Source organism: Punica granatum, chromosome 1 (genome assembly GCF_007655135.1).
Source record: "Punica granatum isolate Tunisia-2019 chromosome 1, ASM765513v2, whole genome shotgun sequence".
NCBI lineage: Eukaryota > Viridiplantae > Streptophyta > Magnoliopsida > Myrtales > Lythraceae > Punica > Punica granatum.
In genome coordinates, this window is record NC_045127.1 from 11,235,431 (window position 1) to 11,263,367 (window position 27,937).

Consider the following 27,937-nt stretch of genomic DNA (forward strand, 5'->3'; position numbering starts at 1 on the left):
CCTTCGATTTATTTTCCATCTTTTGGAAAACCGGAGCGGACAGGGCATCGGTTTTTTGCCATACAGGCATGCTAGTCCAGGTTTAAAGCCATGCGATTGAGCTGGCATGACTCTTGTGTTGGGAAAAATCCATGGACTTACTTGAGACTTGGGCCCATCCGCAACCCAAAAACTTAAGCCAATGGGTTGCTAGACCATTATCTCTTATAAACCTATGGATTTCCTCTCAATTTTTCCATGTGGGATTACTTCCATCACCCGCCCTCATCATTCTCCATATAGGAGAGAAACCGGCCCAACAATTCCCCCCCATTCTCGACTATATGGAGGACTTCGAGCCGGCCTTTTTACTTCCGGACTCGGATACCAATTGTTAGGTCACGGCCCAACAATTCCCCCCCATTCTGGACTATATGGAGGACTTCGAGCCGGGCTTTTTACTTCCGAACTCGGATACCAATTGTTAGGCCATTCACTAGCCACGAGTTCCACACTCGGGCCTTGGCGCGGTGTGGGTTTCCACGCATAGCGTGTGCATTTCTCCATGATCGTTACCTTGGGCTTTGATACCACTGTTGGGAAAAATCCATGGGCTTACTTGAGACTTGGGCCCATCCGCAACCCAAAAGCTTAAGCCAATGGGTTGCTAGACCATTATCTCTTATAAACCTATGGATTTCCTCTCAATTTTTCCATGTGGGATTACTTCCATCACCCGCCCTCATCATTCCCATATAGGAGAGAAACCGGCCCAACATCTTGTTACTGCCAAGTGATGATTTTTCAATGATATCATTGACTGCAAATTGCAAGTTTGTCATGCCAACGTGACTCCGTCAAAGATGGCAGAGTGAGGCTTATAGTGTCGGCCTTTGGTTTAATCTTTGCTAGTAAATCTTTATCCTCCTCACACATGCCAAATCGACAAATCCAATCTTATTGTTAAGCAATTTTTCACTCGCCAACGTGATTAAGTAATTATCTTAAGAAAATGAATCCAATTAATTACCTGCTTAAATAAAAGTTGGGGATATTTTTGTCCACCAACTGATAATGATGGTAGAACTTGGACGATAATTTGTGTGAGTTTGTTCCTCTCATAGATTATTGTACGAGAGGTCTTCATTGTTTCTCCTCCACCCGGCCAAATCAAATGGTTTGCGGTGTATTTCTAAATGGGCAATGGTCTTGTCCGAGAAGTCGAGATCCTCATGCCTAGACTATTCAAGATGTTGCTTCTGTTATGAATTCTGCAGGTCAGTAGTAGCTGTTATGGAACCTAAAACCTGTCTTCACTATTTCAACTACTTGGAAAATCATCAGATCAGCGGGGCAGAGAGTTCAATGGCAAAAATTACTTTGGTTTTCAGGGTATATCCCGAGGGTATCCTTCATTTGTTGGTTGGAAATTCTCGATAGATTATCCACAAAAGTTAGAATTAAAGGCTTAGGGCTATTCGATTCAAGACAGTAACTGTGTTTTCTGTAGCATGAAGTGTTGAAGAAGAGGGTTGGAGAGTAGATCGGAAAAGTGCGGTCAAAGGCGTAAAGATCACTTTCCTTAAGGTGATTATCGCCTCCACTATGAAGAGTTTGTCGCCGGAACCTTAATTGCAATATCACTTATAGGATACAACATGACCGCTGAGATCTTCGTGTGACAAGAACGGAGATCTCTCATTGAGACTTCTCTTAAGAGTACCGAGGGAAAGAAGAGCAGAGAGAATGAGGGGAGAAAATGTGTTTGATGTGGCGTTATTATGTTTGTTCATTCCTTAGAAGTTTATTTATAATAGGAGTAGCATTGTTCTTTTGAACGGTTATGTCCTTGCAGTCAACATTCACAATTTTTAAATGGTAACTGTCGTTGTGCTGCAGCATCGGTTTCGATGCTGAAGCGTTGACTGAACTGAAACATGATAACCGCCACCGTGCTGCAGTATGGGTTTCGATGCTGTGGTATCGGGTGATCTGGAAATCAATAGCAATTTCGGTGCTGCAACATTGGAACTATAGTGTTGCGGCACCAAGTCATATATTAGCTGCGCAATAAATTTTGACCGATTATTATTCTTTCATACGAATTTCAATTCGTATCCCGTTTGAAGCATTGGACTCCTGATTCAAAGCACTTTTCATTGAGAATTAATTTCACATTTTTTTTGAGTCACTCCATGCATGTTTCCTTTCACAAGTCACAGTCTATCTTTATAAATTTACAGGAGGAATCCCGTGATCACCTATTTTTCTCTTGCCAATTCACAAAACAAATTTGGGCCAAGATGCTGGAACTTGATCTCCGAATTGATAGGGACAGTGGAGACTGGGAGGTCAAGTTCTCAGCTGGAACTCCATGAATTATATTGGATTAGATAATTTTAACTTTGATGACATTTTATTTAATTTTGAGGACATTTTATTTAATTTTTTTCAAGAGAAATAATTGTTGAGTTATGAATAAATAATTATTAAAATGAATGGAATAATGGGAAAAAAAAAATATGGTGGCGGGGGTAGCTATTGTAGAAGAGGGAAATAGAGGGTGGGGATGGTTATATTGGCAGAAGAAGGAAACTAGGAGGAGTTTTGGAAGTATTTTTAGGGTATTTAATAAGAGAGAGTGGTGAGAAAATTTGAATGGACAATTTTGTCCTTCTATTTTTTTTCTTTTTTTTAATTGGCTAAAGAAATTTTAATAGGGACAAAATTGAAAACATAAAGACGGAAACTTTCATCTCTTGCTTTATTTTAGTATAGATAAGCAAATAAAACATCATTCACAATTCTTTAGACATTTATAGTTATCAGAGAATCCAATTACAAAGAGTAGGCTGAGTAGCATGTGATGATCAATATAAATTTCATTTTTAAAAGATCATGATATTTGGCATAATTTTATGCTTATATACTTTACGTTCATATCAATTAGTGTGTATATATATATATATATTTTTTTTATTTATTTAACTATTTTAGAGTGAAGTAACAAGCTTAACTTAATAAAAATAATTGTCTTAGAGTGAATTGATTTCTACAAAGATTCAAAACGATTTAGCAAATTTAAGAAAATTTTAATTTTCATATTAAAAATAAGTACTCTTAGAAATTATTTTTTACACTTAAAAATTATTAAAAATAATTTTCTGTTGATATGGGTTAATAAAAATTATTACTGAAAGAAAATTATTTTTAAAATAATTTTATAGTTATATATTTAAATATTTATATAAGATATATAAATTGTTTTGGCTTAATTAGAATCTTGAATAAACTAACGGACGTCGATAAAAATTTAAAAAGAACTATTTTTGAACAAAACACGTAATTTTATAATATATATATATATATATGTATGTATATGTGGGCTTAAACCTAAATTAGTTTGGACATATCCGGCTTCCAAATACTAGGTGGCCCACATTAAAAAAAATGTGACAATTTATTTAAGTCTGAATAATCTTGAATTTGATTATGCAAGTACATTTTGTCAAAGAATATATTTCATAGGTCATAAACTACATGTAAAATCTAATTTGCAAAATAGAGTAAAATTTTCAAATAAATAATATAATATCCATAACTCGTATGTTGTTTGCACTAAGAATATGGCAAAAGAATTGGTAAATAAAAAAATATTGCAAATTAATTTACAAATAAAAATATGGATACAAGTTTCAAAACAAAATGCATGAATAAAAATGTTAAGTAAATCGCTTAATTCATGCGATAAATCTATATTACTCATGAGCTTGACATTAAATAAAACTCAAGGTAATATATGTAGGCATGATTATTGTCGAGGACTGGCGGAGGATTCAACTAAGGGGAGGCAAGATCCTTTAAAGGTGAATAAAATGATAAATTCTTAAATTAGTGAGGGCGGATATAAGAAATTTTATCAAAATTTGAGATAGACATCCCCGAGCTCCCCCAATCCATCCCTTATTGTTGTTAATTCCATTATCTATGTCTTTGAGTCTTTTGACTCATTAACAAAAGGTCCATCCTGATTCATTAAAAAGAATTGAAGAATGTAACCAGACAATGAGAGGGAGAAGGGAGGGGGGCACCACTACCCCCTATTGGAGTCACTACTAGTGAGGCCACCGGCCAGAGCTCTAATGTCCCATTTAGTACGGCGGAGTTGAATAAAAATGAACGTTATGGAAATCCAATCTTCTACTCCATTTCCTTATATGGAGATATTAGTATGAATTGAAAAAATCATTTCATTTGGAGGAAAATTTCTTTGTAACATGATGGAATGGTCATTGCTTCAAAAAACTTAAAGAATACTCATTCCATCGATTCTACTAGATTTTACATACATCTTATATTGTCTTTTAGTTTTATATATCTACATATATAAAATAGAGAATGACTTCACCAAAAATAAGTTTATCTAATAAAATTGAATCATTCATATTCTCTAGTTCAATATAAAAATCATCAATTTTCTTTTAATGAATTACATTCACTGTACAAAAATCCATTTCATTCCATTCAATTTCGGCATACCAAATGGGACCTAAAATCCAAACTAAAAAGTAAAAAGAAAAGGAAATTGCGAGAGGAGGGCCGATCGTGACCCCCTAGCGGCCAAAATGGCCCAGACAAGGTCACTGTTGACCTCACGGTCCCTCCTCTCGCTGTTCTAGTCCGTGCTTCCTTCATTCTCTCCGATTCTTTTTTTTTTTAATTTTAAAATTTTTGGCATAGAATTATTATTAAAAATTGTTTTTGAACAGATAAAGTTACTATTATTATTTTTTAAGGGAAGAAACAAATGTTTAGGATGAAAATTTCAAAAACGTTAATGGTGCGTTTAGTTTCAGAGTTAAAATAACTTTGATTTTGATTGTGAAAAAATAAAGACAAATGATTATATAGTGTGTTGAGTTAAAGTTAAAGTTAAAATTTTTTACTTGAAAAATATGTATTTTTGTTGTGTAGTGTATTGAGTTAAAGTTAAAGTTAAAATTTTTGTAATTTTAATTACGAAATCAAATGCATCATAAATGTTGGGTACCAAAACCTTTTTATTTAAAAAAAATGAGAAAGAAAAAGAGAGAGAGTGAGTTCGGTCGTCTCGTCTTCTCTTCTTCGTCTCCATCCATTCCACCGTCTGCTGAGTCAGTGTGCCCGCCAGCTCTAATTTCTTGATTGACGCGCGCCATAGAGCAGAGCAATGATCGTCAGTTCACTGAGGAGATGCTCACTTTGCCTGAGTTCTCATTCAACGATCCCCATACACTCTCCCCTCCCATATCCGCCATTGCTGCTACTGATTCCGCTGAGATTCTTGTCGGTTAATCCAAATGAAGAAGACTCTCCCACATTGTCACTCCTCGTCGAAACTCTCGGATTTACGCCGGAGGCTGCCCTGTCAGTTTGCGGGAAGCTCCGGACAAACAACTCTGAGAATGTGGGTTCCGTGATTAGCTTCTTCAAGGGCCGCGGTTTCACGGCGGATCAAATCCGCTCGATGGTTAGGAGGTTTCCCGAGATACTACGGCAGCATCCTGAGAGGAACCTTCTGCCCAAACTCGAGTTCTTGGGATCCAAAGGGTTGCTGGGACCTGATCTCGGGGAGTTCATATCTTCACATCCAGTCATCTTGAAGAGGAGCTTAGAGAGGTTCATAATCCCTAATTTCAACTTCTACCGGACCATACTTGAGTCTGACAAGAGGGCTGCATCCCCTAACATTGCAATCGCTCCTAATATGAGGTATCTTTTAGACAACGGAGTGTCCAAATCGAATATTGCCGCTCTATTACACCGCGACGACACTGTGCTCCATTCTAGTCGGGCTAGGTTGAGGGAGGCGATGCGGGTTCTGAAAGAAATGGGCCTTGATCCCAAAAAGTCGACGTTTCAGCATGCTTTAATGGCGGTACTCAGGATGTCCAAATCCAGTTGGGAGAGTAAGGCGAGACTTTATCGGAATTGGGGTTGGAGCGAGGCAGAGCTTCTTTCTGCTTTTCGGAAATACCCGCTCTGTATGGCCGTGTCTGAGGATAAAATCAATCGGGTTATGAGCTTTTTCGTGGACAGGATGGGATGGAGGCCTTCCCTGATTGCTGAGCATCCCATCCTTTTGACGCAGAGCTTGGAGAAGAAAACCATCCCGAGGGCTTTGGTTCTCCAGTTCCTGCATTCTAAAGATATGTTCGAGAAACATTATAGCTTGGCCCACTTTTTCAAGATGTCTGAGAAGGCCTTCTTGGAGAGGATTGCTAGATACCAAGAGGCAGCTCCTCATATCTTGGCGATCTATAAAGATGAGATGAACAAACCGAGATGAGAAGGGTATGATTGCATGATGAAAATATTCGAGGAGCTTGTTCTGTTTTGTGATAGGAAGTTGTTGCTCCATCAAAGTTGTTGCATAAAGCAAAATGGAGGTATTCCCTCATGTCTCCTGGCTTGTTATGAGGACGATGATATCTCGGTGCTTGGTGTAAATTGTATGTCGTACCTTTTGAACTAACAAAAGAGAAGGAATTAGTAATTCTTATTAAGCATTGACTAGGTAATGCATTACCGGGAATAGTCTAGTTGTAGCAGATTGCAATTTCTATGCTTCTCAATCTCTGTTTGTGTGGTTCATTTTTGTACAGTAATTCCCCGTGATACTCTTTCGCCTGCGTGGTACTCTTTTCGCTTTAGTCTTTCTTCTCTGTTAAATAGCAACTCTATCTGTGTTACTTTCCCCTTATGATTAGTGAGGACAGTCTTAGGCAGTTAGATGCATGTGCACTCGCATGCTTACTGTAGGCAGTAACTTGCTGGTTCCCTTTTGGTTATTCTCTCCTTGACACTTTACTGTCCCTACTATGTGGATTGTTCAATGACATTTGATTCGTTCTTTGTGCGTATAATGAAGTTGTTCATACCTACTGACAGATGTGCTGCTCTTGGTTTAGTTCGTGTTAAATCTCAGGATATGTCAGCTCCATTAATTTCTATACCGAGTGAATGCTGTAGTTATAATCATCTAGGTTGGATGATATTCGGTTGCAGGCTGCAGGATATTCTTTTTGTGTAATCTTCATTGGTGTAGGCGAGGTTTTCAATGAAGAGTTGGCGCACAATTGGATAATCTGACCAAGATAATCAGAAATTAGAGATATAGTCGAGGAACCTTGTGTAGCTCAGTGGAGCTGAAGATAGGCCCTCAGAGAGAGCTCGGGGAAATTGCCAAGAGGGAAGGCTGTTCTGCCGTTGAAGCCTTTGTCAAGAGAAATCGGATCGGTTACAAGATCTGCTGTTAAAATTCACAATGATGCATAAGGTAAGATAATGAAGATTAGATTTTGGAATTTTTCCGAATGCTTCATTGTTTGCTTTACATATTTGAACGAAAATGTATCAATTACAAAAGGGATATTTGGGAAGTTATTGACTGAAGATCTCAGCATAATGGAATGGTTCCACCCTCGTGCTGATATAATCCCTAAAGTTTCAGCTTTCATCACTTTTCCTGAATGCCAAAGTCGGGTTCTGCGATTTACTGTTGATTGGGTTGCTCGGGGTGCTTGTACGATCTCGGAATCAATCTAACATCTTGTAAAATGCAACCTCTTAGCAAATGGCCATCGGGAATAAAGAACTTGCAGTTCTTTTCATATCAACTCGATACCAAGAGTCATCTCATTTCGGATCCGAGAGGCAGTCCTCTGTCCATGGACAAGTGATCAATATGGAGCCCACCATCGAATGTTCATTCCATGGTCCTCAAGAAGCTCGTGAATGGTTCGGATGCTGAACCAGCGCTCTTGCCCAGTCTATACATACATGTCGCTAAATCTCATTGATAAATTGAAAGGATTAGAAAGGAACTCAATTGGGCCTGAGCCCAAATTGAGGCCCACTAACAAAATGATCCAGCTCGGCCCATCACAAATTATGCCTGCTTAAATGCGCGCACAAACCCTAGCCTTACCCGCTTTATCCCTCCCACTGCCGCGCGCCCCAAAACCCTAACTCCCACTCGCACAGGTACCTCTCCTTCTCTCCATCTTTCTGCCGGAGTGTCGGTGGCATATCTCTCTGTGCGGCTTACATTGGCGTTCTTGGACTTGTCCGTTGCAGGAGCAAAGAATCGGCGGAAGGAGATGTCAAGGATGAGGAAGGCCGGGAGCGTGGCGGGGAAGAAGAAGGGGGTGGCCTTCGTGATCGACTGCGCGAAGCCGGTGGAGGACAAGATCATGGACGTCGCCTCCCTGGAGAAGTTCCTCCAGGAACGCATCAAGGTCGAAGGCAAGGCCGGCGCTCTCGGCGACGTCGTGGCCGTCACCCGTGACAAGTCTAAGATCACCGTCACCTCCGACTCCAACTTCTCCAAGCGGTAATCATCAGCAACCCCATCAACCTTTCGTTACCTTACTGTTTGCCAACGGAACAATAACTTAAAGCCAATCAAATGGGAATGAATTTGATCGCAGCATAGCTCTTATTTGCGTCGATATCACCGATACATGATTAACAGTGATAGCTCTTATCGTTTGCCGTTGCAATTCTCTGCCACTAATGATAGCAAAGGTCGCTAAAATCGTGCAATGCTTGGTTCATTTGGTAGTACAGAATCTGCGAATCGACTGGGAATGAAATCATTTGGCGCCAAAAGATGCTTTGTGTGTGTAATAGGTTCATTCGTGCCGTATTGATGATCTTATGATAAGCTGCGGTCGGTGTTTGTGCATAAGTTGCTTACAAGTTCATTTCTTTTCTTATCCTTGTTGCTTTCTGGACGTTGGTTTTAAATCGGAATACCTCCCTTTAATTTGCCGTGTGACGAGTAGAATCTTAGACTATAAATAATTGTCACATATAGAGCCATTACACTGTTTCATCCGTTGAACGTGGTAGCAGTCTCGTGAATGAAGTGGAACATTTCAAATTTTCATTCGTATTGTTTTTTGGATTCCGTCATTTTACATTTTAGTCAGGAGTCTGGTCTGGCTGAAAAATATGCTCTTGTTCGTCCTATGTTCTATTGGATAAATGTCGGGTGTATTCCATTGTTCCTATGTTTGGTTCCTTCATATTATGAGGTGAACAGCTACTGAATCTGTTATGAGCTTCTTTGTTCCTCCTCTTGACGTGCACAGGCGGAGGAATTACTGCTGCTCCTTTAGACCATGCCTTCCGATGAACTCTTTCTTCTCATTTTACTTTCAGTTTACTGCTTCGATAGTTCAATTTCATGAGTGCGGTTTCTCATGGTCTTTTTGTTAATGTTGCCTTATCTCTTTGTGGATGAACAACACAGGTACCTGAAGTACCTGACGAAGAAGTACCTGAAGAAGCATAATGTCCGCGATTGGCTCCGGGTGATTGCTTCCAACAAGGACCGCAGTGTCTATGAACTTAGGTACTTCAACATTGCCGAGAACGAGGGAGAGGAAGAAGATTAAGAAACTGAGTCAGTATATCCGCCCAATTTTTCTTTCCTGTTATGTGCGGTGAAAACATTTTTGGTATATGTTCCAGCTCTAGTAGTGTACGTCTCCAGGATCTGCTTATAAGAGAAATTTGCAGTTTTTTTTATCCGTGCCACTCTTGTTCTGTATTTTCAACTTTCAGGTTCTCGCCCTAGTTATATAGAAATGCCTCTTTTCTTCGATCGAATTGCGATTGAATGTAGTCTGGACTGCATTGTTCTAACCAGAGTGTGCAACTCGAAAGGATTTAGTCCATTATCGCGCCATATTATGAAGGAATGTGTATTGGGTTGATACAGAGTACGTTTGGTCGACCGGATATATAACCGTATAGGATTTCTCAAATCCGGGCGTTTGGTACTAGTTAGGGTAGGAAATCGAAGACGATTGGATAGGATAACTCCTTAAGGGCCAAATCCGGCCCAAAGGCTGGGTCGAGCCCGGATTAGGATTATAAAAAATATGAAAAAATGAAATTGCCCTTCATTCCCTTCTAGTTTTGGAAAATTGCCATGAACAATCCAATCACTGGTAAAAATCCATTAAAATCCATCGCCCCTCCTCACCCCGCCACCCCTTCGCTGCCTTTTACGCTACCCCCCACCTCCGGCGCCCACCGCCAGATTGGCGTTGCCATCAACCTCTCTCCGATGAGTCCGCCTTTGCCTTCGTAAGCACTTAATAGAATAAAATAAGTGCTTTTTCCAGCGCCCACTGCAAGATTGGCGTCGCCGTCGACCTCTCCGATGAGTCCGCCTTCGCCTTCGTAAGCACTTAATAGAATAAAATAAGCGTTTACGAAAATAAGTTAATTTTGTTTGTTTAAGGGGGAAAAGCGTAGATACTAAAAACCATATGATATTTTCTATTTCTGACGCAACTTCTGTTTTTTAACTTTGCCTCTGACATTAATATTATTTTAATTTTAACTTTATTGAGTTAAAAAAATTAAAAAAAGAAAAAAGAAAAAGAAAAAAAGAAAGGCAGATCGAATCTGACTGAGGAGGAGAAGAGGGGCGGGTTGCTGGTGGCCGGTGGCCTTGATTGGGCGGTGGTGGCCAGGATCGGGGCTACTACCGCCCCTAATCTCCTTCACTCTCTTCGAAGAGGAATCAAATCGAAGCCGGTGAGACCTTTAATGAAAATATGGAATAAAGAGTCTCCAGCTGAATGAGTCAGACAAAAAACAAATAGATCCTCACGTACTAAATCATTAAGCACTTTTTTGACTGAATCATTAAATTAATTCAATTTTTCTTTTGTGTTATCAAACAAGCTGAACTCAATTACGTGCTGAAAATTTAATTTCAGCACGTAATTTGAGTTATCAAACACAATCTAAGTGTTTGTTCGTGATCGTGAATTTCACCTTTTTCATCTTTCGCTCGTAATTTTTACTTAAAGTATGGGGCTTTGTCACTCTGAAGAAGGATTAAGCTGAGATTTATAAAACTTTTAGTAAGCAGCAGTGATAACATTCCTTGGAGAATCAGAAGTATTGTTGAAAAGTTAAGGCCAGAGCTTGAACAAGTGAGGCATGTTAAGATGAGATTGGTTGGAAGATCAGCTCATCATGTTGATTGGGTTTCAGCACGCCCATCTACTCTATTGTATCTGTTAAGATCTTATTGTCCAATGGGAAAGAGTAGAGAAGAAAATATACACAACTATGCTGTAATTGATACATTTTTTCTCTTTTTTTTTTCTCTATTTTGGGGTGAACGTATAGTTTTTCTTTTTATTTATATTTTCGAGTCATATGTGATGATTATTAAAAGAAAAATAAATTATCACGTGATGCGTGGGTATCGATTAATTGTATACGTAGAGCGGTTCTTATAATTTGTGAAATGGAAAAGAAAAATCTACATTGAAACCCACTAATATTTATATAATTTATTATTACAAATGCTTATATTTGATTGGTAATGATAATGATCATGATCATTGGATGTGAAAATTCTTCATGGCTAAGATGAGAAAAGGAAGTGCTCAAGCTTATCCAAGAAGCATAATTAAGAGTGAACATCAGTGCACGGTGCACTGAGCTATTAGTATTTAAAATAAAATGTCGTTTTCTCCTTGCATATTATATTGTCAGTGGGAAGATTATATATATATATATATACACACACTCGATTATACTTGTGGACGGGCCTGGTTGGGATATGGATCTCTCCATATTTTTAATAGGTAATGTAAAATTTCTTTCAAACTCATTACTTTTGTTATCTATTATCATGGCTACCAAATTACCTTTTCAAGCAAAAATTAGAATAAAATAAAACTATTATTATTATTATTATTATTTAAAAAAGTGTAGTAGTGCAACTTTTGTTATTGATTTTTGCGAAGCATGAATTTTCAAAATTATTTTCTTTAGGATCAATTATAAATTCCGTTAAATATTCTGTTAGAAAATATACATATTTTTATTTCAAAAAATTAAACAATAATTTTAGAAAATTCAAGATTAAGAAATTAAAGAAGAAAGGAGACGTAAAGGAAGAGAGGGTCGAAAAAATTCCTGGGGGATGAGGGATTCGAAGCTCTTTCTCCATTTTTACAGGGGAAGTGAAGGAAAAAAAAAATCCCTAGAATGAGGTTTTTTTGAAGCAGGGTTTCTCATCCAAGCGAGTTTGTCGATGCTCTCTAATGTTATTGGCGACCTCTTCTGAGCAATGTTGATCAGTCTTGAACCCCCTAGTGTTGGTAACTTCCTCCTCCCCTTCATTCATAAAGAGGGTGAGAGAGAATATACTCGATGCTGGGGGCCGAGGACTGTGCGTCGTCTTGCTCTTGTACGCATGCAAAAGACGATACAATCGTCTATAGCGCATGCAACCAACTATCTGCAGAGTTTGTGTTTCACAAATAACTGATATACGACGACACAAATGAATTCGAGTATGTGATATCATACTATCATAAAAGACGAGATATGGCTGGTGGTTTGATTGAATAATTTTTGGAGAAGTTAAATAGGTGTGACAAAAGAGAGTTGACATATCCTTCTCGAAATTAATCTCTAAATACTCCTAATCCAAAATTCCACTCACAAATGGTATGAATTATAATAACGCAATATCCAATGGCTATTCAATAGATGTGTGTGAGATTTTTTTTTGATAAATGGATTTGAGGGAGATTTTAAATTAGAAAGATATTTAGGCACTCGTATCATTGTAATAACACGATATCCAATGGCCATTTAATAGATGCGTGTGAGATTTTTTCGGTAAATGGATTTGAGGGAGATTATAAATTAAAAGTATATTTAGGCACACCAATTAAGAGGATGTATTATTTTTATGACAAAATTCTGTCTATTTCTACTACCGTCTCTCTATTCTCCATCTGTCTCTTCTTCTATCGCTTTCTCAACCGGTCATTCTCTCCCATTTCTCCTCCTTTCTTTCCTTCCTTAATTTATCAATTACTTAGTTATAAAAGAAAACGAAAAAACAATTCTTCTTCAATCTTTTATGTAATGACTCGCATAGTGTATTGATAGCCTAGTGGTTCCAAGGTTATTTCCATGTGACTTGGTAATTTCAAAGTCCCGGATTTGAATCCCCTCTATGCATTTGTATCAAAACATTTTCAAATGCCTGCGCTAAACATTGGTGAAACTAACTGCGATGACACATTAATTTCGACAGAAGAATAGCTGGGCAGTGAATAACATCTCAGTTGGATCATAATGTTTTATTAAGGTCTCATATCCAAAATAAAATAGGCCACCCACAGCAAAAGTGATGAAAATATAACCGATAAAAAAGGGGGCCGGTGGGATGTCGAGGGTAGTCCCTGCCTGGATCTGGCCCCAACCAATAAGCCGCCAGTGCTTCGATGCAGTCACACGGGCACCACCAGCAGACATTGACCCTATGTTAAGCATCGCGATTTCTCCCTTGACCAGCTTTCACACCTTTGCATTGCCTTTCCGATCCCTTCATCCTCAAACCAAGAAGCCGCTGAAGAAGAAAGAAAATTCAGCTATTGTAACAATAGCTAAGAAGCAAGGGCGAGTTGGCATTTCAATTTCTTGGGAGTGTTACATGAAGACATGTCTCAAAAAACTATTTCCCAAGGAGTTGCTTCCGGACACAGATAATACTTTTCCATCTCAACCAACAGCAACCAAATACAATTGGAAAACTATTAAGGGCCCTTTAATGTGTATTTTCAAAGGCCCGAAATGCAGAAATTTGCTAATGATGAGAAAATATTAATAATTAACACAGCAAAGTACAACAGAAGAATTCAAACAAACATGTTCAATAATGGAAATCCGACACCGCTTACTCAACTCAAACGAAAATCTCAGGTAAAGTACCGACCTCACCCAGAACCTGACCAACTAATCTATCAGCGTGAGTCAACCATGGGTCCATAGTTGTGCCAACCCCAGTGAGACCTCCAGGCACTGCAAATTGAAGTTCATTTTGCTTATTCAATGAGACAATCCTTGAATATATGGGTGTACATTTGATATTCCTGTTCTCGTCTTTTACAGCTATTCCAGGGCGAACTTCAATCTATTTGTTGATTCACCTTCAAAAACACCCCATAATATATATATATATATATATACCACAAAAAGGAAATAATGTGGTCAATTGAAAAAAAGAAGAAAACAACAGGCAAACTATGGAAATTAAAATAAAACTTTTCACCAACATACCCTTAGAATACTCCCACCGGCAACACCACCTCTTATGCCATCACCCTGAAATCCTGGCTTGTTCACGTCAAAAGATCGGATCGCAATCATATTTGGTGGTGACACAAAGTTCCACTCTGGGATAGGAATTAGTCCATCAGAAATGTGATTCCACACTACGAATTCAAACTTACTTGTAGCCGGAGCAAGTCACTAAGGTCAGTCAACGACAACATGACATCCATATACGTCAAGCTTCACTTCTAGCGTTTCCACACAACTTCCACAACATCCTATTAGCATGGCAACAAATGAAGAAAGAGCAGCATAGCTTTTGACAGCAACCATTGACCAAAAACAAAGATTCTGTAAACACTAGTTTTTAGTTATACCATTGACAAACAACAAATAGGAACGTAACTATATCGGTTAAATTAGACACACAGGTTGCAAAGGGAATGGGACTTAGGTGCAAGTGAAATGAAAACTGAAACTACAGGGACCATATCATCAACGCAGTATGAACTTCAGGGTACAAAATATCCCAACCATCTTGAAATCTTGACGCAGAAACTTCATCACTAATTTTGGTCTGTTGCATTCCAGTACGTTACCAGAACAATCTGATGCAGAAAAAGAGTCTCTACAATATGTAAATTAAATAATGAAATATCTCCTTAAAAAGTTTAAAAAATTTGATCTACATTATCTTCTCTTAAACATCAAAATGAACCTTTACAGCAGGATCGTAATCAATACGATAACTCTCGGTGAAAAAAACAGCTCTCACTATTGACAGTTTACAATTACGATTACCCCGAGTTCTCTTCGAGAACCTATCTGCTGCTCAACTGTGCTATTCAAGGTTCCTCCATAATGCATCACCAAGTCAATGTAAAATGAAAAACCCATTCCTCTGCAACCTCCTTAAATGGCATAAGATTTTCTTCAGCTCTATATTGTTAGTTTTAGAGTTGCAGCTGGCGACATATACCAAGCACCAAGACATAAATGCATCGGAATCTTCCTCGATGCAAGTCAGAGATATGATGGTATCCTACAATCTTCTTTGCACAACAACTCTGTCGTAGCATAGCAACAAGTCCCGTCGCAAAAACTGAACAAGCTACTGCAATATTTTATTCAAGCAGTCATGCCCTTCTCATCTCGGTTTGTTCAGTTCCTCTTCATAGATTGCCAAGATACGAGGAGCTACCTCTGGGAATTTAGCAATCCTCTTCATGAAGACCATCTCGGACATCTTGAAAAATTGGACCACGCTATAATTTTTCTTCAACAAACCTTCAGATAGCAGGAGCTGCAAAACCGCAGCCCTCGGAATGATTCTCTTCTCAAAGCTGTATGTCAGAAGTATAGGATGCTCAGCAATCAGGGACGGCTTCCATCCCATTCTGTCCACGAAGAAGCTCATGACCCGGTTGATTTTATCCTCAGATGCCATCATACACTGCGGGGATTTCCTAAAAGCAGAAAGACACTCTTCCTCGCTCCAACCCCAATTCCTGTAAACTCTCAACTTGCCCTCCCAACTGGATTTAGACATCCCGAGCACTGCTGCTAAAGCATGTAGAAAAGCAGATTTTTGTGGATCGAGTCCCATTCCCTTCAAAACCGACATTGCCTCGCTCAACCTAGCACGACTGACATAGAGCTTTTCGGGTTGATACCGTAATATGAAAGCGACATTCGATTCGGACACCCCATTGTCCCGAAGATACTTCAGATTAGGTACGACAGTGATCTTGTGAGCTCCAGCCCGATGCACGCGAATAATAACTTGCAGAGCCTTCACGTCAGAATTAAGCAGGTTCCTAAAGAAGTTAAAGTTAGGGATTATGCACCTCTCCAAGCTCCTCGACAAGACAAAAGGGTTTGGAGATAATAACTCCGCGAGGTCAGGTCTCAATAGCCCTTTCGACTGAAAGAACTCGAGCTTCGGCAAAAGTGTTCGCTCGGGCTTCAGCCGAAGGAGTTGGGGCCACCTCCGGACCATCTCGGAGATTTGAGCAGCAGAGAAATCGCGGCTCTTGAGTAACCTAATCACGGAGCCAGCATTCCTACGGTCCTTGTCCTGGTGCTTCCTGAAAACTGATGGGGCGGTTTCTGGCGGGGACCCGAGAGAATCGACGAGTGCCGAGACTGTAGGGGAGTCTTCTTCTTCACTTGCTTGGGCCGACAGGAACCGGAGGGCAATAAATGGCAGCAATGGCGGATTCGGGAAGGGAGAGGGGTTGGGGATCGTCGAATTAGAGCTCAGGAAGAGCAATCCTCTCCGCAGTGAATGGACGGGCATTGCTCTGCTCCGCTCTGCGTCACAAATGCAGAAATCAAATTAGTTGTTGAGGAAGAAGACGACCCCGCAGAGTTTACTTGAATCTCACTTAGGTCCCTATACTTATTTTTTTCTGATAATTAGGTCCCATACTCCGATTCCTTCTAAATTAAGTCACTAAACTTTCTATAAGGTTTTGGCTCCCTTTCCGTGGAGTTCATTGAGGGCTTTCATTTATAGAACAGAGGGTTAATGACATACAAAGCACGAACTTTGCTAGAATTCCTTATTTTATTATGATCTTTTGGAATTCTATTATGATCTTTTGAAAACTGCCCAAGAAGAGGCGACTTTTGGTTTTCGTTGCGTTTTTAGCACGTCAATACTTCAATTTATTTTAACGGAAACAGATAACGTGGACTTAACGGGGCACGTGGTGTGATCTAATTAGGCAGGGTGGATCCTACAAGATTTATTTAATAAAAAATATTTTTTAAAAATTTTAAAATAAATAGAAAGAAAAAAGAAAATATTCAACTAAACCGAGAGAAGAGGGGGAGGGGGCCGGCAGTGGTGGCTAGCCCGGCGGCCACCACAACCCCCACCAGCCCCTTCCCCCTTTTTCCTCCTATTGAATAATTGCCTTCTTTTTTATTTTTTAAAATTTTAAGAATAATTTTATTAAATAAAATCTTGTTGAGTCAATTCGTTCAATCAGGTAGCTCTTGACACTTATACAGTCCAGCTAACTCTGTTCTCCAAGTGTAACCCGTTGAAAAGAACAATATTAAGATCTCTTGACAGTGCATAACACAACATATATCGCCTGAAAAATCCAATGTTTCACAGCTAACCTGACTCGATTCTCCTGAAAAATCCAATGTTTAATGAACTAACCTGCAACAGAACAAGCTTACCGTATTTTTCATGAATCGGCCGGATCTCATAAGCTCTTGACACTTGACAGTCCTGGGTTCAATCCCGACTCTCTCCCCTGCTCGACCCATCACAAAGTGAAAATGTATTCTTTTGCAGTGGACAAAATGTGATACATCAAGTATAAAGAACTTCATGGATTGCCGATTTGAAAGAATTCTATAATTTGCCCCGTTTGGATTCAGAGTTAATTGATTTTAACTTTAACTTTAACTTTACCTCAACACACTACACAACAAAAATACACATTTCCCAATTCAAAAATTTTAACTTTAACTTTAACTCAATGCACTACACAACAAAAATACACGTTTTCCGAGTCAAATTTATAATCACATCTCATTTGCCCTTTTCCATAATCAAAATTAAAATCAAAATCAAAGTAACTTTAACTTTGAATCCAAACGGCCCCTTTTCGCAGTGCATATAGAATTACAAGGAGCAATTCAGTCATTAAGGTCACTCGACTACAATAGAAACTTCACTTCTCACCCAATAGTTCGCTTCCTTAGTTTTCACAGCTTCCGAATCATCCCATTAGCATGGACAACAAATGAAGAAAGAACAACGTAGCTGTTGAGCAATCTGATGCAGAAAATTTGAGCCTAGAACATGTAAATAAAATAAGGGAATATCTCCTTAAAATTTAAAAATCTGATCTACAATATCTTCTTGTACACATCATAATGAACCTTTACAGCAGGAGTTGAAATCAATACGATATTTCTCAGCAAAAAAAAAAAAAAAAAAAGCTTTCACCCTTGACAGTTTACAATTATTCCCGAGTTCTATCCGAGGACCCATCCGCAACTCAAAGGTTCTTCCATAATGCATCACCAATTAACGATAAAAAGAATAACGAGTTCCTCAGGAACCTCCTTAAATGGCATGAGATTTTCTTCACCTCTATATTGTTAGTTTCAAAAATTCAACTGACGATATATACCAAGCAACAAGACAGGCTAATTGGAATCTTCCTCAAAGCAAGTCAGGAGATAGGAGGGAATCCTACCATCTTCTTTGTGCAACAATTCCGATGTAGCACAGCAGCAAGTCCTGTCACAAAACTGAAAAGGCCACTGTAATACATTATTTGTGCAGCCATACCCTTCTCATCTCGGTTTGTTCAGCTCTTTGTTATAAATTGCCATGATACGAGGGGCTACCCCTGGGAACTTAGCAAGCCTTTTCATGAAGTCCTTCTCAGGCATCGTGAAAAATTGGACCAAGCTATGACGTTTGTCGATCAGACATTCAGATAGCAAAAACTGCAAAACCGAAGCCCTCGGGAGGATTCTTTTCTCGAAGCTCTTCGTGAGAAGGATAGGATTATTAGCAATCAGGGAAGGCTTCCATCCCATTCTGTCCACAAATAAGCTCATGATCCGGTTGATTTTATCCTCAGACGATAGCATACAGAGCGGGAATTTCCTAAAAGCGGAAAGAAACTCTTCCTCGCTCCAACCCCAATTCTGATAAACTCTCGCTTTACTCTCCCAACTGGATTTAGACATCCCGAGCACCGCCGATAAAGCATGTAGAAAAGTAGCTTTTCGAGGTTCGAACCCCATTTCCTTCAAAACACGCATTGCCTCACTCAACCTAGCACGTTTAGTAGAGAGCTTGTCGGTTTGATACTGTAATATGGAAGCAGCATTCGATTCAGAAACCCCATTATCTAGAAGATACTTCAAATTAGCAGCCGTCATCTCCTGAGATCCAGACCAATACAAGCGTCTAATAACTATTCGCAGTGCCTTCAAATCGGACTTGAGCAAGCTCCTAAGGAAGTTAAAATTAGGGATTACGGACCTCTCTAAGCTTCTGCACAGGATGCGCGGGTGTGATGATAACAACTCCGCCAGCTCAGGCCTCGACAACCCCTTGGATTGGAAGAACTCGAGCTTAGGCAAAAGCGTGCGCTCGGGCTTCACCTGAAGGAGTCCAGGGTATCTCCGGACTATCTCGGAGATTTGAGCAGCAGAGAAATCGCGGCCCTTGAGGAAGCTAATGACGGAGCCTGCATTCCTAGGGTTCTCGTTCCGGAGCTTCCTGAAAACTGATAGGGCGGTTTCCGGCGGGAACCCAAGAGACTCAATGAGGAGCGTGATTGTGGGGGAGTCTCCGGTTGGAGTAACCGACAGGAATCTGAATGGCAGCAATGGCGGAGTTGGGAGGGGAGAGAGGTTGGGGATAGTTGAATTGGAGCTCAGGCAAAGCAAGCTTCTTCGCAGTGAAGCGACGAACATGGCGCAGCTACATGAAAAAATATAGGCTACGGCAGGGATGGCGTTTGAGGAGGCGAGACGAGAGAGCCCAAGCTGAAGCACAGGACAACAGGGAAGGAGGAGGAAGGACGACACAGCTCAAATATTTAGTTATTCTCACTCAGGTCCCTGTACTTTTAATTTCATCATTTTGCCCGCTAAACTTATCGAAGGTTTACAAGATTAGCAATTCTTCATTAGGAAAACCTGTTGTGTGAGTGTGATGAGGGGACTTTATGGGCCATACGGAAGGTGACATCCTTTTATAGTGCAAACATAGCCTCAGCAACCAGCTACATCCTTTTCAGGAGACCATTGATGATGAAACTCGTGCACGGTGCACTCGTCCTAGTGAGATAGCGATCGAGCTCGAATTCAGCTCTAGAGCTGACTCCTAACCTCATGAGCTATAAAAAGGACTCATCGACCTTTGATCACACCCAGGCCAAGGGCTTGTCACCGAACTCATCATAATTTTCTATTTTGGTTTCAGTTTCACACTGGCAAGTTGGCCTTTCGGGTACCGAAAGTACATTTGGAAGCATTTCGATGTTTAGAGTTAGACAGTAACATTTCTCGAAAGCACCAAGGCAGTGAAGAAGATGTGTAAGCTTCCTTCCAGAACCTGCTATCTCCAGACAAAGGCTTCGAGAGCTGAACAGCTCCTCTTGTAACAATTCCAGAACATCGCTTTGATCCCGCCAAGCATCTACACAGTTTCCTGAACTAGATCTCCCATCTCCGCATATACAATTATATCCCTTCACTTGCTGGCAATGCTTCTTGAAGCGTTGAACCTCTGAAAGAGCCGCATCAGCACTGTACCCATCAGAACTCAGCTAGCAATGTCCTCAAAGGGTAAACCTGTCGGGAAGAGCAATGTCAAGATCTCTGAACGGCACACAACCCATGATCGCCTCAAGATTCAATGTTTCACAGCTATGCTGAAACGCACTCAACCACAATGCAGTAACAAACTAACAAGTAACAGAACGAGGAGCAGCTTCCCCTACTTTTTCATGACGAGGGGGATGGGTCAGCCCGGTCTCATAAGCTCCTGACACTTGATAGTCCCGGGTTCAATCTGGACTTTGTCCCTGCTCGATCCATCACCAAGGAAAACGTATTCTTTTGCAACAGGAACACTAAATGTGGTACATCCGTTTTCACAGTTCATAAAGGATTATAAGGAGGAGTATTCAGTCACTAAGGTCACTCAATGCCTCAGCGATACAACATCTATATACTTCACACCATACGTCGAAATTTGCTTCTTCAGTTTCCACACGACTTCCTCGACAACCTATTATTAGCGTGGCCAACAAATGAAGAAAGAGTAACAAAGCTGTTGACAACCACCATAGACCAGAAACAAAGATTCTGTAAACAAAAATTATCCTGTATCCCTCTATTTACCCTTCCTCTATTTCTTACCAGGCAGGCAGGCATCTTTTGAAACTCAGAAATAAAGATTTGTTCGAAACCTTTCATTATGTGGGCATCTGCAGTGTGTTCTTCTCGACTTCTATTCCCTGAAAGTAACAGGAGCAGCAGAAATCTCCGAGATGTCACAACCGTTCAAATAGCAAGTCGGAGCTCCCAACCAAAAGGTCTCAACATTCTTATTGAATTTCCATTGGGCTCATACGAGTTTGGGCTCTCTCCCGCTAAAAAGAGGGGAACTAACATGAGGTACTCTCTTGACTGCTCTCGGACATACTGGGCTTGGCGTGGTGTTGGCGCGCATGAGGGCGTTGGCATGCATACGCATAATTTGAGCTTTGTTGTCATATCGAATTTCCATTTGACTCATACAGGCTTAACACACTTCCACTTAAAAGTTCAAGCTTATAAGTGGTGGTACTCAATCCACATATAAGTACATCGTTATTCCTTTATTTTTTCCCAAGTGGGACTAACTTTTTCAACCATTCTGAACAAACTAAGGTGTTTCTCAACCAAACATTTTGATTTGGGACTATCTGACATCGTTTTTCCACCTTGGATTATATGGAACTCTATGGAGTTCAAGTTAGCCTCTCTTTCAAGAATTTACATTGCTTCCAAATTATAGAAGCAAACTACAAAATCCAGTTCAAAATCTGCGGAATCCGATATCTGCATGCAGGGAATGTAACCGTACAGTTAGATTAATGGGGACTTGGAATGAAAATTAAAACTACAGGGAGCATATCTTCAACATGGTATGAGCTTTAGGGTACAAAGTCTCATCAAATCTTCATTAACTTCATCACTACCTTCTCTTGTTGCATTCAATCTGATGCAGAAAATTTGTGTCTACAATATTATCTTCTCTTGCACCTCACAACGAACCTTTACAGCAGGATCTTGACAGTTACCCAAAGTTCTTTCTGAGAACCTCTATTTGCATCTCAACTGTGCTATTCAAGGTTCCTCCCTAATGCATCAACTACTCAATATTACAAAAAGAACAACGAATTCCCCCAGAAAACCTCCTTAAGTGGCGTGCGATTTTCTTCACCTCTACAACTGTTAGTTTCGAAGGTGCAACTGACAATTTATACCAGGAACCAAGCAATGGACACACATCACAGCCTTTTTCGAAGCAAGTCATCAGGACAGCTTAGTCAAGCTTCACTTATTTTCACTTTGGTCACTGTACTTTTTATTATTTTATTTACGGCCACGGCAATTTGACTTGCTATAAAATTATAAATTTAACGTCAGCAAATTCTAGAATAGAATGCTAATTTATGTTTCATGACGGAACGCTATTTTTTTTTTTTTAGTTCTTCAAATTTGGAAGACAACATTTTCGCCTGCAGAACTTTGAAGTTCGTCTCAAATACATCAGGCGACATGTATAGTCAAATAAATTTGGAGAGTTGCTTACGAGTCGAAATTAATGTTGATGACGTGGCCATATGGATGACATGTCGATGGTGTGGTCTGATTAAAGTGGATCGGTTTATCTTTAAAATTGATTTATACTGTTCGGTTTACTTTTGCAATATCCGGTTTTCATTTTGATTTACGATTTAATAGATTGGTTCATATAACCAGCTTAGTCATTTCGAGGTAAGACCACCAGAAAGAATAGTGGTGGCGGCAGCCACTGAGTTTCGCCCATAGATCTTTCCACCACACTTTTCACAACATTTGGTTTTCATTTCGATTTATGATTTAATCGATTGTTCATTTAACGGTTTAATCGTTTTCAAAGTACGATCGCCGCTAAGGCTAGTGGCAGTGGTGGCCATTGGGTTTCGCCCATAGATCATTTGATTTACTTTTGCAACATTCAGTTTTCATCTCAATTTACGATTTAATCCATTAGTCAATATAATCGGTTTAACCATTTTCAAGGTTATACCACCGGCAGGGCTATCAACGGCCACTATAATTGAAATTCGATGACGTAGGTGACGAAAATCTGAGTCCGACCGCTACCAGAGTCGTCCTTCCATCCCTCTCAGTGCCTTCGATTTTCTTTTTGGGTCTGATCATGACTTTCCATAATAAATTTTCGTAAATTAAGGAATTTTAACTTCCAATAATTAAACTTGAAACCGGCCATCCTAAAATTAGGAGATACCCGCAATTAGTTATTCTGATTTCGATTTATTTATAATTAACTGTATTATTTGAGCAAAGGATTTATTCTGACTTCCATTTATGAAAATCAGCCGTATTATTTAAGTGGAGGATTTTTTCTAATTTCATTTAGGAAAAATTAATCGTATCATTTAAGCAGAGGACATTCGTACGGCCTTAATAAAAAACAGGTTCCCACCAACCTATAAAATACATATTATCTTTTAGATTTAAGAGTGCGTTTGGATTTAGAGTTAAGTTGAGTTGAATTTTAGTTTTAATTGGTTTGTAATGATTGTATTGTTGAATTATGAGAAAAAGAGTGAAAAAGTAATAAATAATTGAGAGAAAATAATGATTAAGTAATGATTGTATTGTTGAATCGTGGAAAAGTAATAAATAGTTGAGAGAATTTAATATTAAAAATTGAATTGAATAATTAAAAAAAATTTAAAAATGAAAAAAAAAAAGTAATGATTGTGATGTTAAATTGAAAATAAGTGGAGTTGAGTTGAATTGAAAATTTTTTAAAAAATAAACACACCCTAAATGTTTGGTCGAACCAATTAATTTGTTAGTTCGAAATAACTACAAAACAGGGTATTCCAACCTATAAAGTACATATTATTTTCCAGGTTTACATGTATGGGCGAACCAATTCATTTTTTAGTTCCAACCAACAACAAAACAGAGTATTAAGTAACTTCTAACCAATATAAATGGTTTTAACGGGGAATCATCACATGTATATCAACATTGTTGTCCTAAATGCAATTTTTTCATTTTACATTTCAATTATAAAGATAAAGGCGATTGAAGTTCTAATATGTCAGCTTGTCATCTCTAAAATGATCATCTTTTAAATTTGTGACACATTACGAGATTTGGATCTAGTATTTAATGTGGAAGATGTTTCTATGTCCCGGTCCAACTTAGAATTTAGATTGGTTCGAAGCAGTCTGATGTTTAGAGATAATCCCTCATATTAGTTATTGGTTTGACTCGACAATCATGTTGGGCGGCACTAATCGGTCTAGCTTCGAGATATTGAGAAATATTAGATTTGGTTCTCCCACCTAAAAATATCGTACCCGTTACCATTGTTTGGAATTATTTGGTTACGGACATTGAAGCTTCTCTCCGACGACGAGGTTCCAATCGCTCCTTCAACGATCGCTTCCAACCGCTCGGCCTGATTTAATCTCGTCTCCGCAGTCAATTTCCCAGGGCTCCCGTAACTGTTCTTCCTATCATAATCCTAAATTTGTTTATGCTCAACTTGAGTCAGCGGCAGTCGAGAGTGATTCGATTTCCCATGGGCGGTGCTAGCAGGAGACTTGAGATGGGCAGTGCCAGCAGGGCTCATTAAAGTGAACAACTGATTGAGCAAACATAATATTGAAGCCAGTGACATCTCCAGAGCCATCACACGGCTCAGGATGGTTGGACCCAAGTCATTAGAACTCGGACAAAAGTGCTTGTCTGCTAGATAACTGACTGCATTATTACATTACAGGAAAGCAGAGGGAAGGAAAACAAATATTCAATTGACCAGAATAAATTTCGTCTCACCCTGGAACCTAGTGTACTCGGAGGAGGTCGGTGAGGAAACCCCCATTTCACGTCGGAGAGGGAGAGCTAGAGTTTCTCGATCTCTTTCCGGCCATTTCTACTGCCACATGGAGATAGATAGTGCAAAGGTGAGGTCGGTACTGTAATAGATACGATAAATATAAGGCAAGCAATGGATATCTCTTTCTGTAATAGCTCAAACCAACCAAAAAGGACCAATCAAAGCACAGGAAGCAAGCAATGGATATCTGTTTTTGTACGTTCAGATTAGAGGTGTGCACAGTTATCGGGTATAACCGAAATCAGTTAAAATCTACCCGTTAGGATAGGATTCGGGTAGCTCGTATTGAAAATATGGTAAGTTCCGGGTGTTAAAATTAGGAACTGGTGAAAATCGATTTCGGTTCCGGTTCCTGCCTACTAGGTACCCGGAACTGGTTATTTATTTAAAAAGAAAAGATGAATGAGTAAAGTTCATGTCTCCTCTAATGATCAGAACAGAGGCACTTTATTATGTGAGATCGTATTATGAATGTTTAATTTTGTCGATGGATTGATGAGACATATTATTTTATTGTTGTTGTTGTGGATTAATCTAACTTTTGTTGATATTCTATTTGGCATGATTACAGATTATGTATGTGACATTTTCAATTTTATTTAGCGAGAGAAAAAAAAATTAGAGGTTCCAACAGGGTACCCGAAACCTGTGGTATAATACAGGTTCTGGATAAGTTCCAATTCCAAGATTCAACATGGTAGGATTTGGTTCCAAAATCTTGGAACATGTCTCTTACAGGGTAGAGTCATGATATCGTGAAAAATACAATGTATTCGAAACCGATCACTTCTAGTTCAGACCAACAAACGAGATAGGCCATACCAACAGATGCACGAGAAGCAACAAATGGATATCTACTGTTTTTGGTTAGTACCAATAAGCACGATAGGTCGAACCAATTCATGCACAAGAAGTAAGCAATATCGGTAAAAATCACACGCATCACTAAAAGGTCCTATTCACATGCGTATTAAATAAAATTGTATGCGCTTCACGTTATCTCGAGCAAATCTATGCATAAATCCGATGAAGGACTCAATAAAAAGCTAATCAAGACAGTAGCTTGGCAATAGAGATACAAGAACCGAAATGCAGCCGAGAAAGTACATGCATCCGAAAAAGTCCTACGAAGGAATCAAGTGAAAGCTGCTCATGCTCCAGCCCTTAAATAGGAGATAATAAAACGAAGGACAAGCCGATGAACTAACATTCAGCCAGAAACAAAAAAATATATGTACATATATTGTTTGCTAGTACAACGGAAAAGTAAAACTCTAAAGACCAGCATTAGCTCAAAGTACGATGAAGGGCTCCAGTGAGGGCAACTCAAAACAGCTATGAGACAGAGATAATAAGCCATAAATGAAGCAAAAACCTAGCTGCAGCGACGTTAACCTCCATAAAAGAGAGTGCCTGCAAAACAATCGAACCCTAAAACACTAGAAACGAAGGGTATGCTTGGATCTTAAAATAGGAAATGATAGAAATCTTTAAGAATTTATATTTTCAAAACCTTGGAGGAAAAGTTATCGCGAAATGACTGTGATTTTAGGACCAAATACTGATAAATAAATCTTGGAGAATTTCCCAAAAAAAATACATATATTGGTTCGTCTCAATATGATAATTTGTCAGAGCAAATTATAAATCAAATCATGCCCAGTTTCAAACGTGGGAAGGGAAATTATTGCGAGATGGCTGTGATTACAAAAAACAATATTGATAAATAAATCTTAGAGAATTTACAGAAAATCACATATGTTTGTTAACTGGATAGGGCAAATTAGAAATTCCGCCAAGTTTCAAACAAAATAGATATTTATTTACTTATTAACGGGTGATAATTATGGAACCCATGTAATTTGCTTTGCAGATACTATGTTTCCTTGATTTGGGGAATAAAATTAGGTAAGCATATTCTGAAAAAAAATAAATATCTATGGAAGTGTAACCGGAAATTATTTTTTTTTTAAAAAAAAAGACATGGCCTCCAGCAACCATTAGTGGTCACGGCCATCGACAATCATTGGCTGCTGCATTGGGCATTAATGGAGCAAATGATAAATCCATTAACGGAAATAAAAATAAAAAAGGAAAAAAATATCGAGATGGACATGATTGTTCAAAATTGAATCGTCGAAAACAAGCACTGATCAAAAGTTGACATGTTGCCGGAGTTGGATATCATCATTCAAAACCTCATCATTGGAAGCCATTGTCGGCTACTTTTAAACGACAAAAAAAGAAAAGATCGAAGTGGACATGATTGTTCAAAATTGAACTGTCAGAAACCATCACTGATCAAACATTGACACGTTGTCAGAGTTGGGTATCATCATTGAAAACCTTATCATTAGAAGCCATTGTTGGCTGCTTCTAAACAGGCCAAAACCAATTTGCGGTTTAATCGATCATAATTGTAAACCATTTATATTTGTAAACCGAATATATTAGCAAACCGGTTTGAACCGGTTCCCTTATTAGTGTTGTTGACGTTTGCGGTTACATGGATGAGATATCCATGTGATGTGACAGAGCTGGTGATATGGTAATGATGGAAAACGTTGCTGGATGTGATTGGTACAAGGTAGTGGACAAAGTCGAGATCAGTGAAATAGTGTTTGAGCGAAAATTGTGAAATGAAACTATAAGGGATTAAAAATATTAGTGGCGAAATATGTAAATAATGAATGGATGAGATTAAAAGTTTATGGGATCTAATAACTGAAATTAATATTTTAGCATGAAACACAAGTCAGCGTTTCATTATAGAATCACCCAAGATATTTTCATTCTCAAAAGTTGTAAAAATTGTTTTCTCTCTCTTAAAATATCAAAATATTATGCATTTTGCAATTAGTTAATGTTCAAAACTTGATTAAAATTGATATTTTATCTATAGAAACCTGCTAAATCCTCTTAAGTGATGTGGTTAAAAATTCTCATAGATCAAAATTTCACTTACATATATTTAATAGTCCTTTAATATAATGTAAACTGAAACTCGCACCATTCTCAATGAGATATTGAATTAGCAAGATTTTTAAGTTGATTATCGAGCAGATTAACACTCTTATTTATATAATAACGCACCGGAAGAATCTAATGGGGATTGGA

The 27,937-nt window shown here is 38.9% G+C and overlaps 3 protein-coding genes across 5 annotated transcripts; 2 read left to right on the forward strand and 1 right to left on the reverse strand.

The window, feature by feature from the left end:
* The first annotated feature begins 5,062 nt into the window (after positions 1 to 5,062).
* Positions 5,063 to 7,740, forward strand: LOC116215733. Of its 3 annotated transcripts, XR_004158549.1 has the most exons (3): positions 5,063 to 6,407; positions 7,027 to 7,297; positions 7,592 to 7,740. XR_004158549.1 is itself a non-coding variant. In XM_031551581.1 (2 exons), exon 1 carries the CDS (start codon positions 5,189 to 5,191, stop codon positions 6,305 to 6,307), a length of 1,119 nt encoding a protein of 372 aa, XP_031407441.1. In that variant the 5' UTR covers positions 5,063 to 5,188; the 3' UTR covers positions 6,308 to 6,312; positions 7,027 to 7,477. The 3 variants fall into 3 exon arrangements, 1 of the variants encoding a protein (XP_031407441.1); XR_004158548.1 differs by lacking the exon at positions 7,592 to 7,740 and having other exon boundaries at positions 7,027 to 7,477; XM_031551581.1 differs by lacking the exon at positions 7,592 to 7,740 and having other exon boundaries at positions 5,063 to 6,312; positions 7,027 to 7,477.
* Positions 7,741 to 7,864: 124 nt separating this feature from the next.
* Positions 7,865 to 9,631, forward strand: LOC116215749 (60S ribosomal protein L22-2-like). The gene is made up of 3 exons (XM_031551589.1): positions 7,865 to 8,004; positions 8,098 to 8,353; positions 9,278 to 9,631. The coding sequence occupies exons 2-3, from the start codon at positions 8,121 to 8,123 to the stop codon at positions 9,420 to 9,422; spliced, it is 378 nt and encodes a 125-aa protein (XP_031407449.1). The 5' UTR covers positions 7,865 to 8,004; positions 8,098 to 8,120; the 3' UTR covers positions 9,423 to 9,631.
* Positions 9,632 to 14,689: 5,058 nt separating this feature from the next.
* On the reverse strand, positions 14,690 to 18,492 carry LOC116195366. Its single transcript, XM_031524510.1, has 3 exons — positions 18,357 to 18,492; positions 17,326 to 17,402; positions 14,690 to 16,443 (listed from the first exon to the last, which is right to left on the reverse strand). Exon 3 carries the CDS (start codon positions 16,427 to 16,429, stop codon positions 15,278 to 15,280), a length of 1,152 nt encoding a protein of 383 aa, XP_031380370.1. The 5' UTR covers positions 16,430 to 16,443; positions 17,326 to 17,402; positions 18,357 to 18,492; the 3' UTR covers positions 14,690 to 15,277.
* Positions 18,493 to 27,937: the final 9,445 nt, after the last annotated feature.

Bases quoted from the DNA above. Each gene is read 5' to 3' on its own strand.
- LOC116215733 (XM_031551581.1), top strand. From the start codon at position 5,189: ATGATCGTCAGTTCACTGAGGAGATGCTCACTTTGCCTGAGTTCTCAT.
- LOC116195366 (XM_031524510.1), bottom strand. From the start codon at position 16,429: ATGCCCGTCCATTCACTGCGGAGAGGATTGCTCTTCCTGAGCTCTAAT.
- LOC116215749 (XM_031551589.1), top strand. From the start codon at position 8,121: ATGTCAAGGATGAGGAAGGCCGGGAGCGTGGCGGGGAAGAAGAAGGGG. The intron at 8,354-9,277 runs GTAATCATCAGC...TGAACAACACAG, and splicing joins GACTCCAACTTCTCCAAGCG to GTACCTGAAGTACCTGACGA.